Source organism: Nipponia nippon, unplaced genomic scaffold (assembly GCF_047370975.1).
Source record: "Nipponia nippon isolate SJK-2023a ecotype South Korea unplaced genomic scaffold, ASM4737097v1 scaffold_16, whole genome shotgun sequence".
In the NCBI taxonomy this organism is placed as follows: domain Eukaryota; kingdom Metazoa; phylum Chordata; class Aves; order Pelecaniformes; family Threskiornithidae; genus Nipponia; species Nipponia nippon.
Window position 1 is genome coordinate 7,513,058 of NW_028262332.1, and position 24,480 is coordinate 7,537,537.

Genomic DNA, 24,480 nt, shown 5'->3' on the forward strand with positions numbered 1-24,480 from the left:
GGCCCGGGCGGTGGCGGGGCCCTCACGGCCGCCATGGCGGGGCGGGCCGCGGCCCGGTCGCCACACGCTGGCGTTGCCATAGCAACAAAAGGGCGCTCTTCCCTTCCCCACCCTCACGGCGCTGCGTGCGTCTGACGCCACATCCGGCGCCGCGGGATGGCTCCTCCCCCCCCCCCCCCCCCCCCCCCCGGCGCGCTGAGGCGGGGGGGCCGCCATCTTCTCAGGGCCGGGGGGTCCCGGTGCCGCTGCCTCCCCCGGGGCACGGTGGGGCTGGTCGTCCTGCGGCCCCTCCTCGCCTCCGTAAGGCTCAAGCGGGCTGGGCCGAGGGCTGATGGCGGGGTTAGTGGCGCCGCTGCCCCCCCTCCGAGGCTCAAGGGAGAGGGGTACGAGGCCTGGTGGGGGGTGGCTGGTGGCCCCACTGCTCCCATAAGCCTCGAGGGGAAGGTGGGAGGCCTGGTGGCGGGTTAGTGGTCCTATGCCGCCCCAAAAAATGCTCAAGGGGGGCTACAGGGCTAGATATGGGGTGGCTGGTGGGTCCTGTTGACCCCATAAGCCTCAAGGGTGAGGCCTGGGCGTGGGGTCAGTGGTCCTGCTGCCCCCATAGCGCTCAAAAGGGGGAACAATGCCTGCTGGGGGGGTTAGTGGTCCTGCTACTCCCTCATAAGGAAGGGGATGCAAAGCCTGGTAGAGGGCTTAATGGTTCCTTGAGGAGGTGTATGAGGTCGGGGGGGGGGGGGGGCAGGTAATGCTGCAGTCCTGCCCCAGGGGTCACGGCCTGCCTGTGCTGCAGGGAGAAGCAGGGTCCTCTCCGTCAGGTTGTTCTTTGGGGTCTCGGGGCCTGCGAGGCGATGGCAGAGTGCAGGTGATGTCCCAAGGCAGGTGGGGCAGTGGTGTGCTGTCCCCAGTGCCAGCAAAGAGCACAGCTTTACAAGGGGCTTCTTACAAACGCCTGTTTCACAAGGCAGTGCGCAGCTGAACAGCGCTCATGTTTTGTAGATAGCGAGAAACAAGGACGGCGGCACCGCACTTGGTGGTGATGTGCTGGCATCTTGCTTTGTTCTCCCCTGATCAAAGCCATCCGGTGGATTTATTCCAGTAACACTCAGTCATATTGAGGTGAGGAGAGAGAGCACTGATTCTCTACTATTTTCTGACCTAGCTTTTAGCAGTTCTGCCTAGAGGAGTAGAGGTTCAGTCCTGCTTCCTGCAGCGCTCCCCCTAGGCTGCGCTAGAGCCCTGCAGCACCTACACCTCTGCTCCAATAACCAGCTTTTTAAGACAGAGGATGTTTGCGGGTTCTGCCCCCTGCCCCCCACCCAGTTTGCAAGGAAATGACTTTTTTTCTTTTTTTTTTTTAGCTACCTGAGCAGCCTGGTGCCTGAGCATGTGGTTTGCCAATCACTAGCATCAGAATTTGGGCTGGGAGGTTTGCTTAGCGCAAAGCAGAATATAGGCTCAAATTAAACTATTGTGTGAATTAAGCAGAACCAGTGTAAGAATGAGTAAAGTTTCTGGCTTACTATTGATGACAGAGAACCATATGCATGTAGAAGCAGGGTAGGTGAAGAGTTTAGTGTGTTAGTTTAGTAACTTCATTTTTACAGTTACTCCTGTAGATACAGCAGAAAACACATGAATGTGGAAAGCAAGAGAACTTTGGAAGATCAGTGACCATGAGCTGTAGCAGAAGTAGCAGTGTATGCTTTCTGTCAAATGATCTTCAGCTAGCGTTGAGCAAAAGGGTGACTGCTGCTCTTCTCTCTTTGCTCTCGGAGGTTTGACAGACCTTTGACAGGATGTTGGGATTTCTGAAGAACCCAGTTGTGGTTACTGCGGAGATAAATATGAACCTTGTGGCATTGACTGTGATGGGATTAATAAGCCGTCTTTGGGGACTTTCCTATCCACGGGCTGTAGTGTGAGTAGAATAGTTTATTTTCTACTTGAATGACACAGACTTTTGTTTTTTAAATGTTTGTGAGTAAGAATGCAGGAGCAGAGAGCAGAGCTTGCCCGATGTCAGCCTTTGTAAATATGGTGATAGTGTTTCCCTAATAGAAACTCCTGAGGGGAAGGCAAGGGGGCAAAGCCACCACGCTTCATTGTATTCTTAGCCTTCTGCCAGCAAATTAGTCTTTCCTTCCCTAGTATCCCCATAGCCTGCAGGATACTTCCAGTTAGACTTGACATGTTTCTGCCTCTTGTGTTTCAGTTTTGATGAAGTTTATTATGGCCAATTTGTTTCCCTCTACATGAAGAGGATCTTCTTTGTGGATGACAGTGGCCCACCTTTTGGCCATATGCTGCTAGCTTTGGGAGGTAGGACGTCTCCTGAAACTGGGAAGTGTCTATTGCCTCTTACTGTGGAAGAGAGAAGTGCTGGTTAGAAATGAGTTGTCAGATCCTGTTACTGGGGAAAAGCTGAGAGATTCTGATGTAGAGAGAATCAGCATTTCCCTTATTTAGTATTGTTAGGGGGCTATAGCATAAGTACTGGGGAGGCGACGGAGCCATGTGTCCATTACCTCATTGTTATCCAATCCTTTGGATAAAGAGAGAAGTAAGATGAGAACTGCTAGTGACTAGAAACAGTAGGCAGACTTTCAGGCCTGGGTTCCTTTCTGTAGCTGAGATATGCACAACATAAAAGTGTCTGTATGGGAAGGAGAGATTAAATATACATGTAACTTTGTCACCGAGAATCTGTTGTTCCCAATTAAAATTCTTCATGCCTCTGCACGTTATCAAGGACTGCTGCAGGCAAAACAGTATGAAAGGGGACCCGTTTGGGAAAGAGGGCTTTAACGTGTGGAAAAGCTATGTGTTTGGGAAATGGTTCCAGGACCAATTTAGCACCAGTTTTTATACTTGTTTTGAGATTGGAAATTCTGAATTGTTGCTCATGTTGTAGGTTACTTAGGAGGATTTGATGGAAACTTCTTATGGAACAGGATTGGAGCTGGTAAGAGCTGATTTTAACTGTCTCATTCTTCTGAGAGAATAAGCAGTATTTCAGCAGGTGACAGATTCTTTGTGCCTGACTAGTGGAAATAATGCTTTATCTGAAACCGTCACTTCTCCTCTTAAGTAAGTCTTCTGCAGGTCTCTAACAGAAGTTTAAGGCATTATGATTCCATAGCACAGATTTTTTAAATTAGTTAAAACAGTCCAACAAGATGGACAATACATTACTAAGAGTAGGAGTTAGATTTAACAACTTCTTGTAGTCATAAGGAGTTCTGTAATGATCCGTCTTCTCTGGAATTAATAGTTTCTAAGTTTGTGCACCACTGTTGCCTCCTGTTTCAGAATATAGCATGAATGTTCCTGTTCGGTCCTTGCGACTCCTGCCAGCACTGGCTGGTGCTCTCTGTGTGCCTTTAGCCTACCAGATTTTGGTAGAACTGCAATTTTCCCACTGTGCTGCACTTGGAGCTGCTCTTCTGATTCTCTTAGGTAAGATTATTCCCCTGGGCCCCATTCTTCATGCAAGGGGAGAAGGGACCCTTTTCCCTTTGTGAATTTTTAGGGCACATAAAAGGCTGGAGTAACATCTCCCCACAGAATGCTAACAACACGTCGGAGCCCACTTTTGGCCCTGGCCTGTATCAGTCTCTGCTGAGCCTCTCCAGTCCCCTCTGTCCTTACAGCTCTGCAGCAGGCTGCCATTCTAGGCTAAGGCTTTATACAAATTCATTTCATTATTAAGCAAAGTGGGCAGCCTTAATAGCCTCACAGAAAACCACGTTTCTCGTATCCAAGGAGGCCTGTACTCTCTTCCTCAGAGGTTTACAGGATGAGTTACAACACACTGGTTTTTAACAGCAGGGTGACCCTAGTTACAGTCAGAGCTCATCAAATTTCTTCATCTGCAGCAAACCAGTCTGTGTCCTTAGCACCATGATTTGACACTGTTCTGGTGTGTAGAACTCAGGTTGTTTTTTTCCTCTGAGGGTCTGCTGGCAGCTGCCTGAAAGGGAAAGAGCCTCTGCACAGCCCTTTAGCAGCCTGATAAGAGAAACCTGTCCTCGCTACCAGCTGCTCTGATTCTGGCTCAGGGAATCCTGCACAAAGCAGCTCGTTGCAGCTCCCTTTCTTGAAGATTTGTCATCATGCTCATTGCCTGCTGGGGTCACTGCCTTGACTCTCTTTGCCTTGAGAAGCACTTCTCAGGATTTCCCAGCATGATTTCCTTTGCCTTTGTAGGCAAGCGCAGCACCTTTATCTGCCTCCTGCCAGACTTTACTACTTGCCCACCTCTTTGTCCTTGGAGGCAGTTATGGCCATGTACTTTGCCCCTGCTGGAAGGTTTTTGTCCCTTTAAACCCAACACCTCCCTATTACAGCCAGTAAGATTTTAAATGAATTGGCTGCCCTTAAAGGGGCAGGTCCTTCTGCTGGATAATGATGTGATTGTCTGAGGTAGCACTTGCCTATGGATAAGTTTCTCTAATTTTGTGTCTGTCTTTCTTTACCAACAGAGAACTCTTTGATCACTCAGTCAAGGTTCATGCTCCTGGAATCAATATTGATTTTTTTTATCCTACTTGCAGTTTTGTCCTACCTGAAATTCTACAATTTGCAAAGGCACAGGTAAAGCTGGATTGTCTCCCATCCTTTTGGATATTCTTGTGGTGACTCTTTTTTTTGTCACAGACTGTGTGTTTTTTTCTGTGAGTCACTTCATCATTCTGCAGCTCACCTGATCTGTCTGTAAAATCCAATGCTTTGACAAAGTTTTCTCTTCTGAGCGGTGTTAAAGACTGTTTTAATTGGTAGCAAGGTTGTCTTTTTTATTTTACAATAAAAATAAAGTGCCTTTGGAGCGCTCCTTTGCCCACCCAGATTTTTTATTGGATGGTTTCCTTCTGTGCACAGAAACACTGATGATAACAGGTCACTTAACGCTCCTTTATTACTGTTCACAGGCACTGAATTTAGAGATCTTTGTCGCTTTTCTTGTGACTTCATATGTTCTCTGATCCTTGCAGAGGATAAAGTAATCTTTAGTAAAGTAAAATTATCTTTAAACCGAGCCCAGCAAGTGATTTAATACATTTCTTTTATCTGTAGTGTTAGAAGGCAGGTAGCATTCAGTTTTGCTTTCCAGGATAGAGAGAAGTACATTTAACAACACTCTGTACGTCAGGGCTGAGAGTTGGTGTCATGAGAGGTTCAGAATGAGATGCCTCTGAGTAGAATAAGGAATAGTGGAGTCATGCAAGTTTTTTTCAAGTTAAATTACCTGAATTCAGGACCCTAAGAAGGTGCCCAGCGTAACATCCTTTCCTTTGTCCTTTTATTTAAGTTCCTTCTCTGGAAGCTGGTGGTTTTGGCTTCTGTTGACTGGAGTAGCTTGTTCTTGTGCAGTTGGGTAAGTGATGACATCTTACTTACTTTTAGAAAGCTGACTTTCCTGCCTGCCATCTGAGGTATCAGTGGGCTTTGGATTTTGAAGACCGATTCTTGGTGCTGTTCTGAGCAGACATCTCCATGACTTTTTAGTGAGTTAGATCGTTTCTATAGAGAGGATGTCAGTTCACAGTGGGCAATACCAGGCATTAGAGGGTACTGTCCAGGGAAGAACAAAATGCATTTCTCAGAGATGGCTTTATGTTATAAATCAGCATCAGCATTTGACTCCTCCCTCCTAGTTGCCTCAAGCTTCAGTAAGTCTGAATTTAGGGACTCTGTGCTTTGTGATCTGCCACCAGGTTCTCTGTCACTGCAGTTATTTAATGTATTTATATATTTAATGTAATGTTGTGAGGTTATGCAGGGAAAAGATTAGAAAGGTGAAGGCCCAGCTAGAACTTAAACTGATAACAAAAATGTTTTTACAAATATATCAGCAACAAAAGGAGGGCCAGGGAGAATCTCCGTCCTTTGTTGGATGCGGAGGGAAACATTGCCACAAAGGATGAGGAGAAGGCTGAGGTACTTAATGCCTTCTTTGCCTCAGTCTTTAATAGTCAGACTGGTCATCCTCAGGGTTTTCAGGCCCCTGAGCTGGGAGATGGAGATAGGATGCAGAATGAAGCCCCAGTTGTCGAAGAGGTGGCAGTCACCGACCTGCTCCTCCACCTGGATGCTCACAAGTCCATGGGGCCAGATGGGATCCACCCGAGGATACTGAGGGAGCTGGCAGAGGAGCTTGCCAAGCCACTCTCCATCATTTATCAGCAGTCCTGGTCAACCGGGGAGGTCCCAGATGACTGGAAGTTAGCAAATGTGACACAAGAAGGGTCAGAAGGAGGATCCGGGGAACTACAGGCCTGTCAGCCTGACCTCGATGCCGGGGAAGGTCATGGAACGTATCATCTTGAGTGCCATTATGCGGCACGTGCGGGACAACCGGGGGATCAGGCTCAGCCAGCATGGGTTTATGAAAGGGAGGTCCTGCTTCACTAACCTGATCTCCTTCTATGACAAGGTAATCGTGTAGTTTTTAACCATGTTCATTTTTTTAATGTGCTTTCTTCTCAGAGTGAAATACATGGGCCTATTTACCTATATGCTGCTCTTGGCCATCGCAGGGCTCCACTTCTGGCACATGATAGGAGACCAGAACTTGTCAAATGTAGGTAGCACAACATGCAAAATATATTATGTGTAACTGTTCAGTACAGGAGCCAGCCAGCTCTGCAAGCCTGCAGATAACAATGCTAAATATCCTTGTCATAGTCTGCAAACTCTTGTGTCATAGAACAGTTTCCCAGCTCAGTTGCTGGAGAAGATGGAGTTAAATTTAAGATAAGCATGTGTGCGCGGCTGGCTTTTCTGCTCTTATCCATGTCTTGGTGATTTGTGGCTCAAAACCTATACTGTTTCACATACCTCCTGCTGGCGCCAGTTCATATCCTCGGAGGAAGTTATCCAGCTGTCCATGAAGTTATAGCTGAATGAGGGTGGTTGCGGAAACTTAAAAAAGACAAACAAAACAAGCCAAGTGCACTGATATTTTTAATATTTTTAGTATCTGGAGCACAATACCATTGAGTTCTCCGTGTTCTTCTAGGTTTCCTTGATGTGCCATTTTCTAGCTAGGGGACTGGCCCTCGTCATCATCCCAGTGGCAATGTACCTGTCCTTCTTCTATGTTCACTTGACTTTGCTGTATCGCTCTGGGCCTCATGACCAGATTATGACAAGTGCTTTCCAAGCCAGCTTAGAGGTAAAGAAAACATGGTTATGAAACTGATTTATTAGGGGAGAAGAGGAGGAAATCTGTCTTGTGTTCACTATTAAAAGAAAGGTGTGCATTCTTGTTCCTTTGGTCCTGCATATTTGTTCCTTCTATGTCATTTAACTACTTTGCTGCTGTACTACTGCTTTAAGATTAAGCAATAGTGCCTGAAGTCCTAATAATGGATGAAAAGCTTTTCCCAGTGAACCAAGAACAATATGTTCACTCTTCTGCTGAAGATTTGTCCCTTCCTACAGGAAACTCCACAGAAGTGGATACAGTACTGAGCTCTTAAGTGATGACGTTGTATACTACAGGATGATAGTATGATTTTCTGTAGAAGAGTGCTTAGTCTGTCTTTTAGAACGGTATAGCTTTAGGGATATTCCCTAAGACCCTGTAGTCTTTCAGGCATTGCTGTATTTACTGTCTGTTGCAAGACTTGATTTTTGTAGATACAACCAAAAGAGAAGGCGTTGTGCTAAGATACTGCTATGACTAGTGACTCTTAATAGAATTTAAACAGTGTCTGGGTTCTTTCTTCTTTCCACTTATCCTATCATTATGCTTCTCAGGGCGGGCTGGCTCGAATCACTCAGGGTCAGCCCTTAGAGGTGGCCTACGGCTCTCAGATTACCCTGCGGAATGTGTTGGGCAAGCCCATGCAGTGTTGGCTCCATTCTCACACAAATACTTATCCCATCAGGTGAGGAATCTGGTTGGGTGGGTATTGTTAGGGTGAAAGTATGCTCTGGTCCTTCACCTGCCAGTCCAAGTATCTCAGTTTGGGTTCTGGCAATCTCTTCACTAATCCTTCAGAGCACAGTGCAGATGCGCAGATTCTCTGTGCTCTGTAGAATTGAGCCAGTGATCTGGTGCTGGTTGGTATTGCTGTGACTCTGTTGAGCTCAGAAATGTACTGTTACACACCTGTGGGGTTTTTTTAACCTTCTGTACAGGTATGAGAATGGCCGAGGTAGTTCCCATCAACAGCAGGTGACCTGCTATCCCTTCAAGGATGTGAACAACTGGTGGATTGTCAAAGATCCTGGAATGTGAGTATGCAAGAGATTTAAATGCCAATTTAATGCGTAGCTTCTATATGCTTCCAAAACCTAACCAGGGCATAGGATGGATGGTCCATAGCTTGGATCGGACATAACTATTCTCTGCTTATGGGCGTAGAGGCCATGTGTGATCCTGAGCAAGTAATTTCAGCTGCAGAGTTGGTAAGGGCGGCTGTTTGCACAGTCGTCCTCAATATGGTAAAAGCATTATTGAGGACTCCGAAATTCTGTCTGAACTGCTTCTGCCAGAACATGGGCTGTGCTCTGCGCAAGGGGAACTTTAAAGGCTCATGAGACTGGTGGGAACTCTACAGGTGCTTTGCATGAAAGGGAAGTTCTGCTTTTTGAAGTGTGTGAGCCGTGGCATTAGAGTGCCTTGATGAGTTTTATGAAACTTGAATGGGTCTCAGAAGAGAGTAGAAATCACTTTTGCAGAATGAGTATTTCTTTGTATTTAAAGTGGGGGATGAGCTGTAGAATCTGCCTCATGGGGAGAGGGATTCCAGGTGGGTGCCTGTGCCTGAGAGGCCTGGTTCGTGCTGAAGTGTTTTGCCATTGTAACTGTCAGTGAGGAGCAGGACTCTCTATTCTTGTAGTTTTGCCAGTAAAAGCCCTTGTGTGATATCATTTCATACTGATCAAAAAGTTGCTTTTGTAGGCTTCTTATGTTGCTCTGGGAACTGTATAAACAGTCCTAGCAGAAGGACTGTGTGCCACTATAAATCATATCCACATTGGGAAGGTTTGTCCACAGTGCAGACCTTTCAAGCAGGGACTCTACCAGAACCACAGAAACCCGGTATCTTCTTAAAATTCTTCAAACTTAAGACTTCTACGAGCCCCGGAGGATATGAAGTCCTTCTATAGAACAGTAAAATAGAGGCAGCATTTAGGTGAACTGCAGCGTTCCCCCTTGCCAAAGGGGGGGAACCTGTCCAGAAACAAGATGAGAGTTTGGTCTTCATGGTGGAGATAGCCATTGATCTCTCTTATAATTCTGCCAAAAGTGACATCAGTTGTAGTAAGAACACCTGTCAGATGTCACTGAAGCACTTACATTTCACAGAAGCCACCAAACAGCTGCGTGATGGGAATAATCTGAATTCGCTCCTGACTGACCTGGATTCAGATCACTGACCTAATGGCTGGGGTATCGATATCCCATTACCGATCCTCTGAGTCATTCTGCCCTTAACTCGCCTTTGGCTCGATGAGCTTTGTTTCTATTCTGATACAATCTATAGATGGCTTGAATTTCTCAACTGCCCAAGTGTCTGTCCCTGCCTGCAGCTTCTTGACCCAACAGTTTGGTCATGACAAGGTTGCATTATATAGAAAACAGAATGTAACCACTTCCTCTTGGCTGTCACTCCACCAGGCAGCAGCTGGTGGTGAGTAACCCACCCCGTCCCGTCAGGCACGGACACATCGTGCAGCTGGTCCACGGCATCACGACTCGGTACCTCAACACGTAAGTCCTTTCCTCATCCTCTGCTCTGCCGAGCCTGCTGCCTCATTCTGCTTTGTTGGCTCAGAATAACTGTTGAGGGGGTTGATTCAGATGTGCTATAAACTGCCTGTTATTCATGGATTCTTAAAAGGGTGGGACTAGGAGGGACCTCATATCTTTAGTTATATAAGCCATCCCTGTGGCCCAGAGAAAGGACACTGTTTATTTTTTGCAGTTGACTTGGCAGTAGGATTTGATACTAACCACAGACTGTTCAGTGGCTTCTAGCTGTTTCTGGTCTTCTCTACTAGTGGCCTTTAGAGGGGCTAGTGGTGGTTTCACCCATGTTCACAATTCATGATAGTTCTGCAGTCCTAAATACATAGTCCCCTTGATGAGCCTGCATCCTTGCCCCTTCACTGCTTCCGCTCCAGGCAGGTGCAGATATTTAGTATTTTGTGTGACTGTTAACCCAAAGTCATCTACAAGCTCCACTGATTTTGATGGCATACTCCTGCATGAAGGTTGTGCTCTGACAGTTAGGAAGATGTGTTAGAGCTTCCTGCAGCATGAAATTGCCTCCTGACTGCTTCCCAAAGGGTGTCTGCGTGTACTTGAATATCACTCAGATTAGGAAGGGGTTTGTTCTGACCTTGGGTTTTTGCTATGTCCCTTCCAAACCTAATTTGTTCATTATTGGAAACCCCAGTGAACAGCATCTCTGTTTGTCACAATCAGTGCTTGTTTTTCAGCTTGGCATAGCGTGCATCCATAATGGCTTCCTCTGAGCCTGTTCCTGGCAGCTCTTGGTAGTGGGGAGTGTTCTCTTTCACAATAAACAGTGCAATCTGCATAAATGAGTTACTTGGGTTTTGCATTATTACTGAATCTGGTCTAAGCCAATTCAGTATGGGTTTTGCTTTTCATATTAATTTAGGAAAGGTGTTGGAGGATCTTACTTTACTTGTCTTCTAGGCATGATGTTGCTGCCCCTCTTAGCCCTCACTCCCAAGAAGTTTCCTGCTATATTGATTATAACATCTCCATGCCAGCACAGAACCTCTGGAGAGTGGTGAGCGGTCAAAGGGAAGGGAGGAGCTCATCACGTTCCAGCCAAAACAGCTGAGGCAACATGATGATCAAAAGACATCTTTCTGTTGCAGGAAATTGTAAATCGGGAGTCTGACACAGATGTGTGGAAGACGATTCTGTCAGAAGTGAGGTTTGTTCATGTGAACACCTCTGCAGTGCTCAAGGCAAGTGGATTTATGTTTATTTGCCTATAGCTTTTCCTCCATGGAGCTCTCGTAATCTCATAAACTACTAATCTCTCTGCTCCAAAATGCCTAAACCACTAAAACAAATGACCAAGGAAACCTTAAACTTCCACGATGTGATAAAAGGGCAGCGTGTGTTTCAGGTAGTCGTACTCATACCTCATTCCTTTTCAGCATGCAGAGCTGTCCTGCTTTTCAGGAGGTTGTGACCACTATTCACAACTGGGCCTTAGATACTGTCTCAAAAATTGATGCTGAGTCTGTGTGTAGTATGACACACAGCAGCTGGAATAGTTACGAATCTCTTCATGGAGTTTGTCAGAATGACTGACTTTATGGCTGTAGCATTTGCGGAGACAGTATTGCGTGGTGACTTCACATACTTTCTAGCAGTCCCTTGCTGTGATCCACTGCTCAGGCAGGGCCTAGGAACTTCCAGCCTGAAGTTCAAATTGGCAGGAGTGTATGTTTACAGTCATCTTTCACTTTCAGCTCAGTGGAGCATCTTTACCCGAGTGGGGATACCGGCAGCTGGAGGTGGTTGGAGAGAAGCTGTCGAAAGGCTACCACCAGAGCATGCTGTGGAATGTGGAAGAGCACAGATATGGCAAAAGTACGTCTCAGCCATGTTCTTGAAGCAGATTTCTGTGACTGTCTGTGTGTGTTCAGCAGGCTCTGGCTCTACCATGATGTCAGAATCCTTACAAATCCCCTTAGAGCACTCTCGTAGTCGGACTATGTATTGGAGAAGGGCTCCCAGGAGTCTGAGGAGCCAGGGGTATATCACCTTGTACCCTCTTCCCTTTCTAGCTTTCTACCTGTTATGTGGTTATTTCTGAGCTATGCTGTTTCCTTCCAGGCCAAGAGCAAAAAGAGAGGGAAGTGGAACTCCACTCTCCCACGCAGATGGACATAAGTAAAAACCTCAGCTTCATGGCAAAGTTCACAGAATTGCAGGTGAGTGTCTTCGTACTCCCTTCATCTTTGCTTCTGCCGCAGAGCGGGAACCTGGGCATTTCTGCAAACTCTGAGCCTGAGGACTCATTGTTTATTCCTTGCTGATAGAGTAGTTTGGCTTCCTTGCTGAAAAAAAATATTTCTGAATGCACTTAGAAGGGCATTGGAGAACTGTGCAACTATGCTATTCAGTAACGAATACCCAAGTAAGTGATTGTGTAAAAAAAGGAAGGGGAGGAAGATCAGTTGGGCACCCAGAAGCTGTCTGAAACTGAACTGGAACGTGTTGTATATGCAGTCAGTGGTGTTGACACCCCCTACTAACATTGCAGAAATTCACTAAGAAAAGTGCATTATATAATAAAAATAAAACCGTTATATTGATCGGTATTCAGTATGAGATAGGCAAAAATCTTTCTCCACTCCCAGGTTAAGAACTTGCCATCTTACATCTGGAGCTGTTCACCTATGCCTGCTCATTGTTCCAAGTCTGAAAGCCTTCTGTTTACCTTTTTTTCCTAGTGGAAAATACTCACATTAAAAAATGAAGACACAGAACATAAGTACAGCTCCTCTGCTCTTGACTGGATCACAATGGACACAAATATCGCCTACTGGCTCCACCCAACCTCTGGTGTAAGTACGAGAGGTAGAAGTAAACGTGAACCTGGTGAAGAAAGCAGACTTCAGGTCAGGTGTGAGCTCCATGAGTGTAGGTGAGAGCAGGGCTGCAGTTCCAGCCAAGGAGCTGCTCCAGGATGGACTCTTCCTCTATTAAGAATATTTTTTTCCCTGAGGGTTGGGAGTGTTTTTTTTAGCATGTGATACAGCTTTGACAGTAGTTGGTTTTAATTAAATTATGTCGTCTTGCACATTTTTTTTGGTAAAGGAAAACTGCAGTTTAATATATTTCCATTATTGATTCCATTTAGAAGATGAGTTCATCTCCAATAGCATCTTTTAAATGCCTTACTTTACAAAAGAGTCTTAAAGCAGCAAAGTCTATCAACTGGCTTTGTTCCAGGAAAGATCAGGTTACTAGCCAAGCACATTCTGACATTTAATTTAACAAGTATAGGTAGTATTTAAACTTACCTAAAAGAACTGCAGCACGCTCCTGCTACTGGCTTAGGCCATCTTCTGTTCTTCAGGCCCAGATCCACCTCCTTGGGAATGTTGTCATCTGGGCTTCAGCTAACGTTGCTGCTCTGGTCTACATCTGTCTGTCCCTGTGGTACTTGGTACGACGAAGGAGAAAGATCTACGACATTCCCGAAGGTCTGATTCCATTGTGGGTGTCTGTGTCGAGGTTGGGGGGTTGTCTCTTGTTGTGCTACACTTTAATGGATCCAAAGCCACATTTTTTTGCAACTATGTGCTTGGCTATGCTAGCACTTTTTCCTGCCCCCTAACCCTGAAATTTTTATTTGAGACACACAAACATCTAGAGTAGCCCACAGAGAGACTGATTATGGTCATCACAATGTGCCCATCGCCTCATGAGACAATATAGTAGCCAGCATAATATTTATTTGAATCATTCCCTGGATGTAAAAAATCACCAGGCATTAGATTTGGATTCGACTGAGCCCTTTTGTGATGACTTAAAAGAGGTGGGTGCTGGCTGTGTGGGGAGGGGTTTATTTTAGATGTTCCTTCCAGCAGAGGTACCATCTCCTCTGTGTGGCTGGGCAGTTTTACGCTGACCTTTCTGGCAGTACATTTTATTGTCATGCCGTGAAGCTGCTTCATGTTGGCTGTAATCTGCCTTGATGGGTACTCCATAAAAGTGTGACAAAATTTAACCATTTCCCTCCGTTGAGCGTGGGCAAGTTAAAGGTCATATTAGCACAAACCCTAAAGAGTGAGGGAAAAAAAACATACCGTGCAAGGAGGCAACCTCTTGGAGACCTTAGGTTTCCAGGGTCCATGCTTTGAGATCTCTCCTGTCTCCTGCAGGTGCATGGCAGCTGTGGGTGTCAGCCGGGGGGATCTGTGTTGGAGGCTGGGCTGTGAATTACCTGCCCTTCTTCCTGATGGAGAAAACACTTTTCCTGTACCACTACCTGCCTGCCCTCACATTCCAGATTCTTCTGATTCCCATCGTATTACAGCATCTCGGCGATCACCTCTGCAGGTATTTGGTTTTAACAGATAGACAAGTGATGCAGTTCTCTCCAGGGTTGTCACCTTGGCCAGCTGCTGCAGGGAAAGCAGTGATTTTTTCCAGCAGTGGCCATACTTTGGCATTTAGAGAAGATAGGCCATAGGTAGGTCTTCCTTTTGGTTGAAGTGTTTGGCCAGCCTTGATGTAACTTGACTGCTCTTTCCCTCTCTCATCCCAGATCCCTGCTTCTCAAGAGCATGTTCAGTGCATTGATCGTAGCCTGGTTCTCCTCGGTTTACCTTGTCTATTGCACATTCAGCCCCGTGACCTATGGGGAGCCCTCGCTGTCTGTTACCGAACTCAAGGACTTGCGCTGGAAGGACAGCTGGAACATCCTTATCCGAAAACAGTAACGATTACACTCTTGTTACAGGCAAAAGGGAACACCTTTTATGCAAAGCCAAGAATTTATTGTTAGTATAATTGAAATCTTAACAGTCTGATCAAATAACTGATAGTAGTCCAGATGATTAATTACAGAAAAAGAAAATAAAAGAATACTGTTACAAAAAAAGGTCTGAACAGTAACATAGCTGTTATGAGCACAGTTCCCCATCTCTACCCCGGTTACATTCACCCTTCCACTGCCCCTCAGGGTCTGAAGGTTGCTGACTGCAGTCCACAGCATCCCAGGCCCTTTGCTGGGAAGAGCATGCCGCAAGGGTTTCTTCCTCCTCTTCCCTGGGATGATGTTGATGGTGTCTTCCTTCTTGCACCATGTTGCACTTAGGGCTATTCTGTATGTTCCCTAGCACCTTGGTCTGCAGTTCCACCTTAGAACAAGTTACTATAAATGGATACTCTCCAACATAGCAGATACTTTTCTCTGTTTTCTTTGTTACTCCTAAAAGCTGGGTTTTCCCAGCTCCAAAGTTTACACATCTTTAGCTATCAGTAATCAGCCTTGCAGTCCTCAGCATCATCCCATGACTCTATTCCTCAACAACGCATTATTTGCCTCCACTTTCATTACTCTGCTATCTGTCATCCCTGTTTCATTACATTACACCATTAAGCTAAGTTTATAAATAGTTCGTTCTGCATAGAATAACGACTTGTTACTATTATCTATGTATAATCATTTGGCATAACCATAATTTTTATGAAGCTAAGCAAAAATAAAACAAATAGACATTAAAAAATTGCTGTTACAGCTAAACAAGCTAAAACAAAGCTTCGGGCAGGCCAAGAAGCCAGCCAAAGCCAGAAGAATCCTGTGGCCTGTTACTAGCAATGGCAGTGTTGTATTTACTGGGCTGCAGGGTTACACCGCAGATCCCCTGGGAAGAGGAACTCTGAGCAAGGTAGACCTGATCGTGCTGACAAAGAAACCTGTTCTAACTTGTACACATGGGTTCAGGGTGAAAACAGTGTAGGTAACTCAGCCCGTGCCCTGGCTTGCACCAGCAGTGGAATTCACAGGGCAGGAGAAGGTGCAAGTGAAGGACTGGGGAATCTGTAACACAACAAGGGTTACAGTACCTACGCCACAGGTGATTTTTTTTTTTCCCCACGCGGCTGCAGCAGCAGGATCTTGCAATACAGCTCAAAGCTGACCAAGAACAGCAGTCCTGGACAGACCAGGGTGTTTTTTACTGCTCTAACAAATGCTATTCAAGGCTGGCTTTAGCCCCCTTCTCCCCCCCACCAGAGGAAGGTATGAGCAACCACCAGAGTCATTCAAAGTAGGTTTTAGTGACTATTTTGCTCCTACTTAAATCGGCGCCAATAGCTAATGCTTCGGTGCAGCAGCTCACACTCTGTCACCCTGAGCTAAACAGCACCCAGCAGCAGTTAGGAAAGGAACTGCTTTCTCCTCAGCATTACAGAGGCGCACCGCTGAACTGTGGTGATCGCTAATAGCTAACGAACCTTTACCAACTTCCAGTGTTGAAAAGACTGTAGGGATGACAGTGCAGACTGCAAGTTTTCTCTAAAGCTTCAGCCATTACAGAACTAAAGCTACCAATTCTGCATTAAGGGGAGAAAGAACTGTCGAGTATAAGAGCAACCTGAACACCCGCAGTGTTCCCTTCTGTACCTTTGTGCTGGTGTCGTGCAAGTAGCACAAACACCTTTTATATAAAATGGTCATTTCTGCTCACTGTTTGTTCACTTGTTTATTAGCCACAGTAACACACCCACAACCAACACAGCCAGACCCTGGTTTTAGAAAACTAGCAAATATGAAAAAGTTCCTCTTAATGTTTCCCCCCACCCCCATTCTTAAAATTACACCCTAAGTCCAGATGTAGGAAGGATACCGCAAGGGCATTTTCAAAGGCTCACCCGGCACTTCATTTCAGAATTTTTTTTTCCAGAAACTTCATGTTGCTGCAGTATCACTGATCCGGAGTAAGCTACAGGAACTGGGATGTCACTGTTTATACTTCCAGCATCTCATCCGCTCTTTTTAGAAAACAGACATTCTTGAGTTTAAACTGCCTGAGTGCAGGGCAAGCGCTTTGGCCCTGTTTGAGGGTAGGAGCGTGTCCAGAGAGCTGTTTGTGCCATCGGGAGGGTCTTGCAATTCACAGCTTTCCCCCTTGCCGATCTCGCCTCCCAGCTCTGGAAGGGGATGGATTCCGCACAGCAGAATCTGCAACCAGCACTACAGAAACTCCCTAAAAGCCACTAATACTGACAAAGTCAGGTTTCTCTTTCCATGAGCAACTCAATCCAGCTGGAGCTCACACATTCAGTAACCCTGATAAAGGAGACTATTTAGGTACAAAAAACCAATCATAGTTGTAACAGGGTTCAGGAGCTTAGACAGGAATACATTAGGAACCAGAATCGCACAACTTCTCGGGCCTGTCCCCCGATGAACTGCGAGTTCCCATTTGTCCCAGACAGTCTCTGTTTCGCCTCTATCTCAGGGGAGAGATTCCTCTACAGGGCAATCCTTCTGCCCCCACGGGCTAAAAAGGAGGCTGGCCAGCGGGAGAGCAATGCCAGAACTCAAGGTCCCAACAAGGTACAGAAAAGCAAGGACTGCACCTGCTTGTTAAAATTAACAGGGTGTGAGCTAGTCTTGGATAAAAAGAGACTGGTTTTTTCATTTGAAAAAACAGGCAGCTAATTTTCCTGCTAAGAAAGATCAGCATCAGGGAAATGGGGTATCCTGCTAATCACCTGGTAGCACTTAATTTTCAGGGGAGACTTCAGCATTAGATCTCATTTTGAAAATTAAAAAAGGCAAGTAGCACTGCCTTTAACCAGTTCATCAAGTAACATAATTACTCCAGACATTGCAGGGAGAAAAGGGAGGGGTTTTGGAGGGGAGAGGGGCTGTAGGCCAACTCCCTCCTCTCCCCTCGGCGAGAATTTTCCACCATGGGACGATTTAAAGGGCACTTCACCAACCGTTCTGTTGAAGTCCTTTCCCAAAGTTGTCTTCAGTGTTGGTCTGGACCAGAGGCAAATCCTTCAGCCGCTGACAGGTTAGTGCGGCCGGCTGCTGGACTCCAGGTGGGAGCGCTTGCCGGCCGCCAGCACGCTGCTGCTCTCTGTTTGTTCGGGGAATGGGCGCTTGTACGTCCGACCGTGCCCGTTCATTGCCCCTCGCTGCCACTTGCAGATGTCTCCATTTAGGATGTCCTGGATGTGCTGCACTATAAGGTTTATAGCAACTGCAGAGAGGAACGGGAAACGCAGGACATGAGGGCTTTCTTGGCCGAGATAGCTAGAAAATGCGGAGCACCCAGCCCTCTTCAGCTCAAGTTTTAACAACAAGCCCTTAAATGAAACCATGCCTGCCCCCTGCAGCGAGGCCAGACCTCAAGAGAAACCAGCAACCGCAGCACCAGCTTTGACACTGGTGTCCTGCTCCGCATCTCCGATGGCATGCCACTTCTCCCAGCCCTCCACAGGCCGAGCAGCTCCCTCCCCTCCAGCCAAACACCTTTCCCTAGAAGCAGGCAGGCAAGGCGGCGGTGTGCCGCCTGCTCTCCTCCCAGCCCCAAAGCGGTCTCCCCAGAGAAATCGGGCGCAGAACTGAACTCCCTGTTTACCCATGTTGTCGACTCCTCGGGGGATGATCACGTCCGCATACTTCTTTGTCTGCAAAACAGCAACGGTGGTGGAGACTGTTAATGGGAAAAGTCAGCTTTATTCTAGGGAGAGGCTACCAAACACCAGAAAGCTGGGGGCAAAGATGGAGGGGTTTCTGCGCTCTGGGGCTGCAAGTTAAAGCTCTCCGTCACGGTAACACCTAAACGAATCGAGAAGTACTGGCTAACACGGACTGGATTTAAGGTCAGGGATTGTTCTTACTGTCCCTTTGCAGTGAATCACCAGGTAGAAGCAGCAGGTCAAGCGTGGAGGACTTGCTTTTACACTTCTGAAGGGTACGCTGCCTTCAAATGGGTCGCCCGCTTCGAGGCTGAGGTCTGTTTGCTAAGAGCTGGTTCTAATCAGCCTTTCACAAGCCACTGCTAAATCTCTGCCGAGAGCCAAGGTACCCGAGCTGCACGTGAAATCCCTTCCTGCCGCTGATGACATTTTACTGATCTTTACCACCACAGAGCCCCTGCTTTCCCCCCGCCCCCCCTTCTAGAAAGGCTGGCAAATTCAGCATTTCTAATGAGTGCTTTTACAGTCTCAAAATTGCTTTGATCTAGAGCAAGAGGCGCCTGAGCTAGCCTTTTCCATCTTCTTTAAGCCAGACACAGGATTTTGTTCTCAAAGAGCTGGGGGTTTTTTTGGTGTTTGTTTTTTTTCAAATTAATTTGATTACGTGCGCACCTAAATTGGCCCTGCATTATATGGCGTAGCAAGTAGATGCTATAATGGTCTGCTCCAGGTTTTCACCAGCGTTCCCTGTTGAGAGAGAGTCTGCTGGCAACCAAGCTCGTCTTTCTTCCTGCAAGACTTAAGAATAAATGCAGAGTGGGAGTGTTTCAGTCAAAGGGACCCACACTAAAATAGCCACGGCAGCCAGCCGTGAGAAAATGCCCACAGCCTCTAGGGATTTCCACGGTGCTTTGCCAGCAGAAGGGACCGACCGTTTAAGTTCCTTAAACAAGCAGCTTGTAACGGTTTCATAGATGAGGCAGAGGGGAGAGCGTGGGACCCGTGAAATATGAATATCAAAAGCCGCCGCTGCTGCATCTACAGTGCAGCGAAGCCCCAGGTGACCCTGCTCCTTCTCTCCCCCCAAAAAGCACAAATCAAATTAGTGAAACATTCAGTACCGGTAAGCAGAACTCCTCAAAGGCAGGCTTGACGAACGTGGTGTACTGGCTGAGGATCTGCTCAAGGTCCCTCCCACGTTTCATATCTCGCAGAACTGGCACGGGAAGATAAAACCCATGAGTTTTACCGCATGGCGGAGTACGGATAAGGAACACGCGCTGGCTGACGCTGCCCGTGACGGCAGAGCGTTACCTCTGCGGGACAGCCGGACATCGGAGTCCGTGTCGACAAAGAGCCGGAGGTGGAACATATCCCGAATGTCTTGATTGTAGAAAACCAGGATCCCCTCAAAGAGAACAACGTCAGCGGGATAGACCACCGTCGTCTCTGCCAGCCTGCCAGGAAAAGACACCCAGCGCACGTTGGGTCTCGCACCGCGGTCAAGCGGGGGACACCCACGCGCACGCCCCACGACTTCGCACAAAACTGAGACCCACCTAGAATGGGTCACAAAGTCGTAGGTTGGTACCTCAACCGTTTTGCCCTCGACAATATTTTTCAGGGTTGTATGCATCAAGTCGTTATCGAAAGCATCTGCAAGAGGAAGGTTTAAAGAGGAGGAAGTTCAGATGTTGCTATATCCAGTGTTCTGCTCAGATTTTCTGCTCAGATTTTTTTTCGAGGAAAAACTCTCTGTCCAGTATTACACCGGGAAAAAAGGAACTTATGGCTTATTCTTTCCTACCAGCAGCAATCCAACGCTCCCTGCCCAACCTAGAATTGCTGTACTTGGTTACAGAGTTCAGGAAGAGAGAATTTGTTGTTTATAAGCAGCTACAATACAATGAAATTAAGAACCCAAATGTGAAGTTGGTACTTGTATAATTTTGCCAAACCGCTTGGTAATTGTATAATTTTGTGCAACTCTTTTAGTCCGTTAGCTAAGAGTAATTTAGGAAACCTCAGACATCTTTAAGGCTTCTCATCATCCACCCTGGTGAGCCTACAGCGGGCTCTAGGCAGATCGCTGGCCCATTTGCAATCCCGAGAGCAGCTGTTTATGTGGACGAGAAACGTCAGGGAAGGATTTGGGGAGGGATGCAGTTTATTACAGATCCTCTCAACAGCCGAGAAGGAGGACATGGAGCGCCGCGCAAGCCGGGACGCTCTCCAGCTCCCCAGCATCACTCTCTGCAAAGGAGCGCCCAAAGGGCCGTCGGCTCTCACACCAACGCGTGCAGGTGACAGACAGACATTTTGGTGGGGGAAAGAGCATTTCTGTTATCCGATACTTCCCATTTTCTACGAGCCCTTTCAGGAAGCCCCAGCTGCTCTCTGACCGCGGACCCAACCGCGGCGCAGACGGGGGGAAAGGGCCGCGGGGCCCCAGGGCGAGCGGCCTCACCCGGGTGGTCGAAGTTGTACTGGCCCTTCAGCGCCTTGGCCTGCTGCTCGGCGGTCAGCACCTTGTAGAAGCTGTCCTGGCTGAGGATGAGGACCTTCCGCTGCCGCCGCTCCACCTCGTTCTGCCCCAGCAGCTCCATGATCTTCTCGCAGACTGTGGACTGAGGGGGGGATCGGGCAGGGCGGCAGGGACCCCGCCCGCCTCCCCCCGGCACCGGCCCGAGCCCTGCCCGCCGGCTGCCCGAGCCCCCCGCCCGCTGCCGGGGGCGGAGGAGGGAAGCGGCGCCGGCCGCCCGAGCCCGGGCCCGCCGCGCTGCCCCGGGGGCCGGCAGCGGCGATGCCCCGGCCGGGCGCTGAGCGCCGACCGCGGGCCGGGGCCCGGGCGGAGGCGGCGGCTCCCGGGTCTCACCTTGCCGCTGGCGGTGCCGCCGCTGACGCCGATGAGGAAGGGCTTGGGGCGGGGGAGCGGCCGCTCCGGCTCGGCGCCGCCGGCGGAGGCCATGGCGGGGCGCGGGGCGACCGCGGGGCCCGACGGGAGGTGTAGTCCGGGGGGCGGGGCCGGGGGGCGGGGCCAGGGGCGGAAGGGGGCGTGCCCACAAGGGGCGGGGCAGGGGCGGGGACAAGGCGGGGCCACATGAGCCGAGCGCGTCCGGCCTCAGCCCGGGGCGGTGCAGCCCCGCCGCGACGGGAGCGGGCAGAGCTCATCTATAGGTCTCAGCTCATCACCTATAGACCTCCTATAGGGCACCGCTCGTCTAGAGACCTCCTATAGGTCTCAGCTCATCACCTATAAACCTCCTATAGGGCACGGCTCATCTAGAGACCTCCTATAGGTCTCAGCTCATCACCTATAGACCTCCTGTAGGTCACAGCTCATCTAGAGACCTCCTATAGGTCACAGCTCATCACCCATAGACCTCCTATAGGGCACAGCTCATCTAGAGACCTCCTGTAGGTCACAGCTCATCACCTAGAGACCTCCTGTAGGTCACAGCTCATCTAGAGACCTCCTATAGGTCACAGCTCATCACCCATAGACCTCCTATAGGGCACAGCTCATCTAGAGACCTCCTGTAGGTCACAGCTCATCACCTAGAGACCTCCTGTAGGTCACAGCTCATCTAGAGACCTCCTATAGGTCACAGCTCATCACCCATAGACCTCCTATAGGGCACCGCTCATCTAGAGACCTCCTGTAGGTCACAGCTCATCACCTAGAGACCTCCTGTAGGTCACAGCTCATCTAGAGACCTCCTATAGGTCACAGCTCATCACCTAGAGACCTCCTATAGGGCACCGCTCATCTAGAGACCTCCTATAGGTCTCAGCTCATCACCTATAAACCTCCTATAGGGCACGGCTCATCTAGAGACCTCCTATAGGTCTCAGCTCATCACCTATAGACCCCCTATAGGGCACAGCTCATCTAGAGACCTCCTATAGGCATGTGTGCACGCAGACACCTGTGTAGGTGTGCGTGTGTGCATGCGTAGGTGCGTGCGGAAGCACACGAACGTACAACATAGAAGGGCACGGACACAAATGGGTGTATTTGTGTGCGTGTATATGGGTTTGTGTATGTATAAATACGTATATTTGTGTGTATTTCTGTATATGCCTATACGTACAGCGCGCGCACACGCGCGACGTGTATGGGAATATATGTACGCGACGGCGCTTGCCGCAGGTGAACGTCGTGTTTTAACGGACAGACGATTCGGACCTGGGGAAAAGAAAGGGTTTAAATGTGTGTAAATGCCCACCGGCCCCGTCGCCCCCGGGAGCGGGGCGGGGAGCGGGGTCCCCCCGGCCGGGGGCGACGGGGCCGGGGTGGCCGTGCCGGGCGCGGCCCTCGCCCGCCCAGGGCCCTGGGCAAACACCCGGTCAATGATTAACCCGCCCGGCCCCGCACCCGTCCCGCCGGCGCTGCGCTCCCGGCCGGGGCCATGCGGGGGCCGGGGGCCGCGGCGGGGCCGTAGCGGGGCGGGGGGAGGGGGGTGTGTGTGTGGGGGGGGGGGTCCGGGCCCCGAGCATCCGGCTGCGGGGACCCCCCGCGGGCAGCGACGTGAGTGGGGACGCGGCTGGGGAGGGGGGCGGTCTCGGCGGGATGGAGGGCGAGGCGCCGGCCGGGCCCCGGGGCTGCGGCCCCGCAGGCGAGGGAGCGGGGCGGGGGGCGACGGCGGGGCTGCCCGGCTCCGGCCGCCGCTGGGAGCCCCCCCCCGGCCGCGGGGACAGGCCCGCGGTGGTGGCGGCGGTCACCAACGCGGCCTTCGAGGGGGACCCGCCGCCCTACTCGCCCCCGGACCCCAAGAGCGTCCATCTCCTCTACCCGCCCTTCCCGGCCGGCTTCTCCCAGCAAGCGCCCGTCCTCTACCAGCCGGAGCCGGGGCTGGGGTCCTTCCCGCCCCAGGGCATCCCGCCTGCGCCCCTGCCCTACCCCACCGTACGTATCCCCCACCCGCCACGTCCCCGCCCCGCTCTGCAGCGGGGTCACCCCTCATCCCCCCCCCGCCCCGGGTTTGTGGGGTCCCAAGCGGCGCCTGGAGCACCACAGCCCGGGGGGGGGGACGACGGGGGGCACAGGGGGGCACGCGGCTCTGACCACCACCCCCCGTGTCGCAGTACGACGGGCAACCGAACGCGGGGCCATCGCCCGCCGGCCGCGGGCAGCGCCTGCCCAAGGACTACATGGTGGAGTCGGTGCTGGTGACCGTCTTCTGCTGCCTGCTGACGGGGGTCGTCGCCCTCGTCTACTCCCACGAGGTAAGGACGGCGCGGTTCTGGTTTACGCCGAGCCTGCCTGGCGCCTCGGATCCCCCCGCCCGGTGCCGCGGGTCTCTTCTAACCTCTCTCCTTCTCCTGTGCCAGACGCGGGCTGCGCTCAGCCGTGGGGACATGGCCCAGGCGAACGTGGCATCCAAAAGGGCCCAGTCCCTGGTCCTCTTCAGCCTCCTCTTCGGGTTGTTCGCCTCCATCAGCTGGGTCATCTACGTCCTGGTAGCCCTGTACCTATGACAGGGGCCCCGAGCCCCGGGGACACGGCGCCTGCGGGGGGCTCCTCGCGGCTCCCCAGGGGCACGGGCAGGTGGAGCGGCCGCAGCCCCCGCCTGGCATCGCCGGGGCTGCCGCGGAAAATGGGCGACCACAAAGCGTTATCGATGGGTGACCACAGCGCGTTATCGGGGCTGAGGGCCGGCGTCCGGCCTTCCTGGAGGGGCAGGAGCCGCTCCGGAGCTGCCCGCGCCTTCGCCCGCCCGCTCTCAGCCCCACGAACCATAGCATGGGCCGGACGAACCCAGACTGAAGCCATGCCGGTGCCGTGCCCCACCGGAGCCGGCTCTGGGCAAGGAGCCTCGTCGGAGCGGCGGCACCAGGTAGGGGATCAGGCTCTGCTGCGGGATGCTGAATCCCATCACCGTGGGCTGTCGCCTGGAGATGCGAAAGGGGACTCTGTGGCAGGGGGAGCGTCTTGCTGGAGCCGGAGCAAATGGCCGAGGCGTAAGGGAGAGGCCAAGGTGTGCGGCTGCTCCGCCGCAGCTCCTGCTCTGGGCGTGTGAGAAGCCCTCACTGGTAATTAATAATGTGAGAAGATATAAACCCACGTATTTAGCTTCTATGGTAATTTTGCAGGCAAATACACACACATGCTGTATCACCACCTTCTTGCTGCTTCCAGATTGAAATAAAATACAGGTGTAGCCAAAGCTGCTGTTTTCTCTGCACACCAAGGACCTTCCCCCCACCCCGTGGCTTTTTTCCGCCACAAAATTCAGGGCAAGTTCTCCCGTAATCGGGCAAATCAGGGTTTCCTCCGAAAGCAGGGGGGTGCCGGGGCT

General features: G+C 50.1%; 3 protein-coding genes and 1 long non-coding RNA gene across 9 annotated transcripts; 2 read left to right on the forward strand and 2 right to left on the reverse strand.

Moving 5' to 3' along the window:
- The first annotated feature begins 186 nt into the window (after nucleotides 1–186).
- On the forward strand, nucleotides 187–16,208 carry POMT1 (protein O-mannosyltransferase 1). Of its 5 annotated transcripts, none has more exons than XM_087752787.1 (21): nucleotides 187–300; nucleotides 997–1,116; nucleotides 1,776–1,918; nucleotides 2,213–2,319; nucleotides 2,912–2,962; nucleotides 3,310–3,456; nucleotides 4,482–4,593; nucleotides 5,309–5,374; nucleotides 6,487–6,580; nucleotides 7,019–7,174; nucleotides 7,762–7,892; nucleotides 8,146–8,241; nucleotides 9,632–9,724; nucleotides 10,679–10,775; nucleotides 10,867–10,959; nucleotides 11,473–11,593; nucleotides 11,840–11,937; nucleotides 12,460–12,573; nucleotides 13,089–13,215; nucleotides 13,897–14,074; nucleotides 14,283–16,208. In XM_087752787.1, the coding sequence occupies exons 3-21, from the start codon at nucleotides 1,797–1,799 to the stop codon at nucleotides 14,455–14,457; spliced, it is 2,178 nt and encodes a 725-aa protein (XP_087608913.1). In that variant the 5' UTR covers nucleotides 187–300; nucleotides 997–1,116; nucleotides 1,776–1,796; the 3' UTR covers nucleotides 14,458–16,208. The 5 variants fall into 5 exon arrangements, with proteins under 5 accessions (XP_087608913.1, XP_087608918.1, XP_087608915.1 ...); XM_087752789.1 differs by having other exon boundaries at nucleotides 193–383; XM_087752788.1 differs by having other exon boundaries at nucleotides 193–339.
- On the reverse strand, nucleotides 12,469–13,957 carry LOC148056237 (uncharacterized). Its single transcript, XR_015703667.1, has 3 exons — nucleotides 13,822–13,957; nucleotides 13,033–13,275; nucleotides 12,469–12,604 (listed from the first exon to the last, which is right to left on the reverse strand). It is a non-coding gene; the product is annotated as an uncharacterized LOC148056237 (long non-coding RNA).
- Nucleotide 16,209: 1 nt separating the features above from the next.
- Nucleotides 16,210–21,193, reverse strand: UCK1 (uridine-cytidine kinase 1). Of its 2 annotated transcripts, XM_087752793.1 has the most exons (7): nucleotides 21,054–21,193; nucleotides 20,646–20,805; nucleotides 19,738–19,834; nucleotides 19,493–19,635; nucleotides 19,300–19,394; nucleotides 18,118–18,166; nucleotides 16,210–17,736 (listed from the first exon to the last, which is right to left on the reverse strand). In XM_087752793.1, exons 1-7 carry the CDS (start codon nucleotides 21,144–21,146, stop codon nucleotides 17,549–17,551), a joined length of 825 nt encoding a protein of 274 aa, XP_087608919.1. In that variant the 5' UTR covers nucleotides 21,147–21,193; the 3' UTR covers nucleotides 16,210–17,548. The 2 variants fall into 2 exon arrangements, with proteins under 2 accessions (XP_087608919.1, XP_087608920.1); XM_087752794.1 differs by lacking the exons at nucleotides 16,210–17,736; nucleotides 18,118–18,166 and adding an exon at nucleotides 18,682–18,976.
- A 1,558-nt stretch (nucleotides 21,194–22,751) lies between these two features.
- Nucleotides 22,752–24,348, forward strand: PRRT1B (proline rich transmembrane protein 1B). Its single transcript, XM_087753240.1, has 3 exons — nucleotides 22,752–23,087; nucleotides 23,267–23,407; nucleotides 23,513–24,348. Exons 1-3 carry the CDS (start codon nucleotides 22,752–22,754, stop codon nucleotides 23,657–23,659), a joined length of 624 nt encoding a protein of 207 aa, XP_087609366.1. The 3' UTR covers nucleotides 23,660–24,348.
- The last annotated feature ends 132 nt before the right edge of the window (nucleotides 24,349–24,480 follow it).

Excerpts from the sequence above, each read along its gene's own strand:
- POMT1 (XM_087752787.1), top strand. The coding sequence starts at position 1,797 with ATGTTGGGATTTCTGAAGAACCCAGTTGTGGTTACTGCGGAGATAAAT. Across the intron at positions 2,963-3,309 it reads ATGGAACAGGATTGGAGCTG|AATATAGCATGAATGTTCCT; the intron begins GTAAGAGCTGAT and ends CTCCTGTTTCAG. Across the intron at positions 11,938-12,459 it reads CAAAGTTCACAGAATTGCAG|TGGAAAATACTCACATTAAA; the intron begins GTGAGTGTCTTC and ends TTTTTTTCCTAG.
- UCK1 (XM_087752793.1), bottom strand. The coding sequence starts at position 21,146 with ATGGCCTCCGCCGGCGGCGCCGAGCCGGAGCGGCCGCTCCCCCGCCCC. Across the intron at positions 20,806-21,053 it reads GCGGCACCGCCAGCGGCAAG|TCCACAGTCTGCGAGAAGAT; the intron begins GTGAGACCCGGG and ends TCCCCCCCTCAG. Across the intron at positions 19,636-19,737 it reads GACTTTGTGACCCATTCTAG|GCTGGCAGAGACGACGGTGG; the intron begins GTGGGTCTCAGT and ends TTTTCCTGGCAG.
- PRRT1B (XM_087753240.1), top strand. The coding sequence starts at position 22,752 with ATGGAGGGCGAGGCGCCGGCCGGGCCCCGGGGCTGCGGCCCCGCAGGC. Across the intron at positions 23,088-23,266 it reads CGCCCCTGCCCTACCCCACC|TACGACGGGCAACCGAACGC; the intron begins GTACGTATCCCC and ends CCCGTGTCGCAG. Across the intron at positions 23,408-23,512 it reads CCCTCGTCTACTCCCACGAG|ACGCGGGCTGCGCTCAGCCG; the intron begins GTAAGGACGGCG and ends CTCCTGTGCCAG.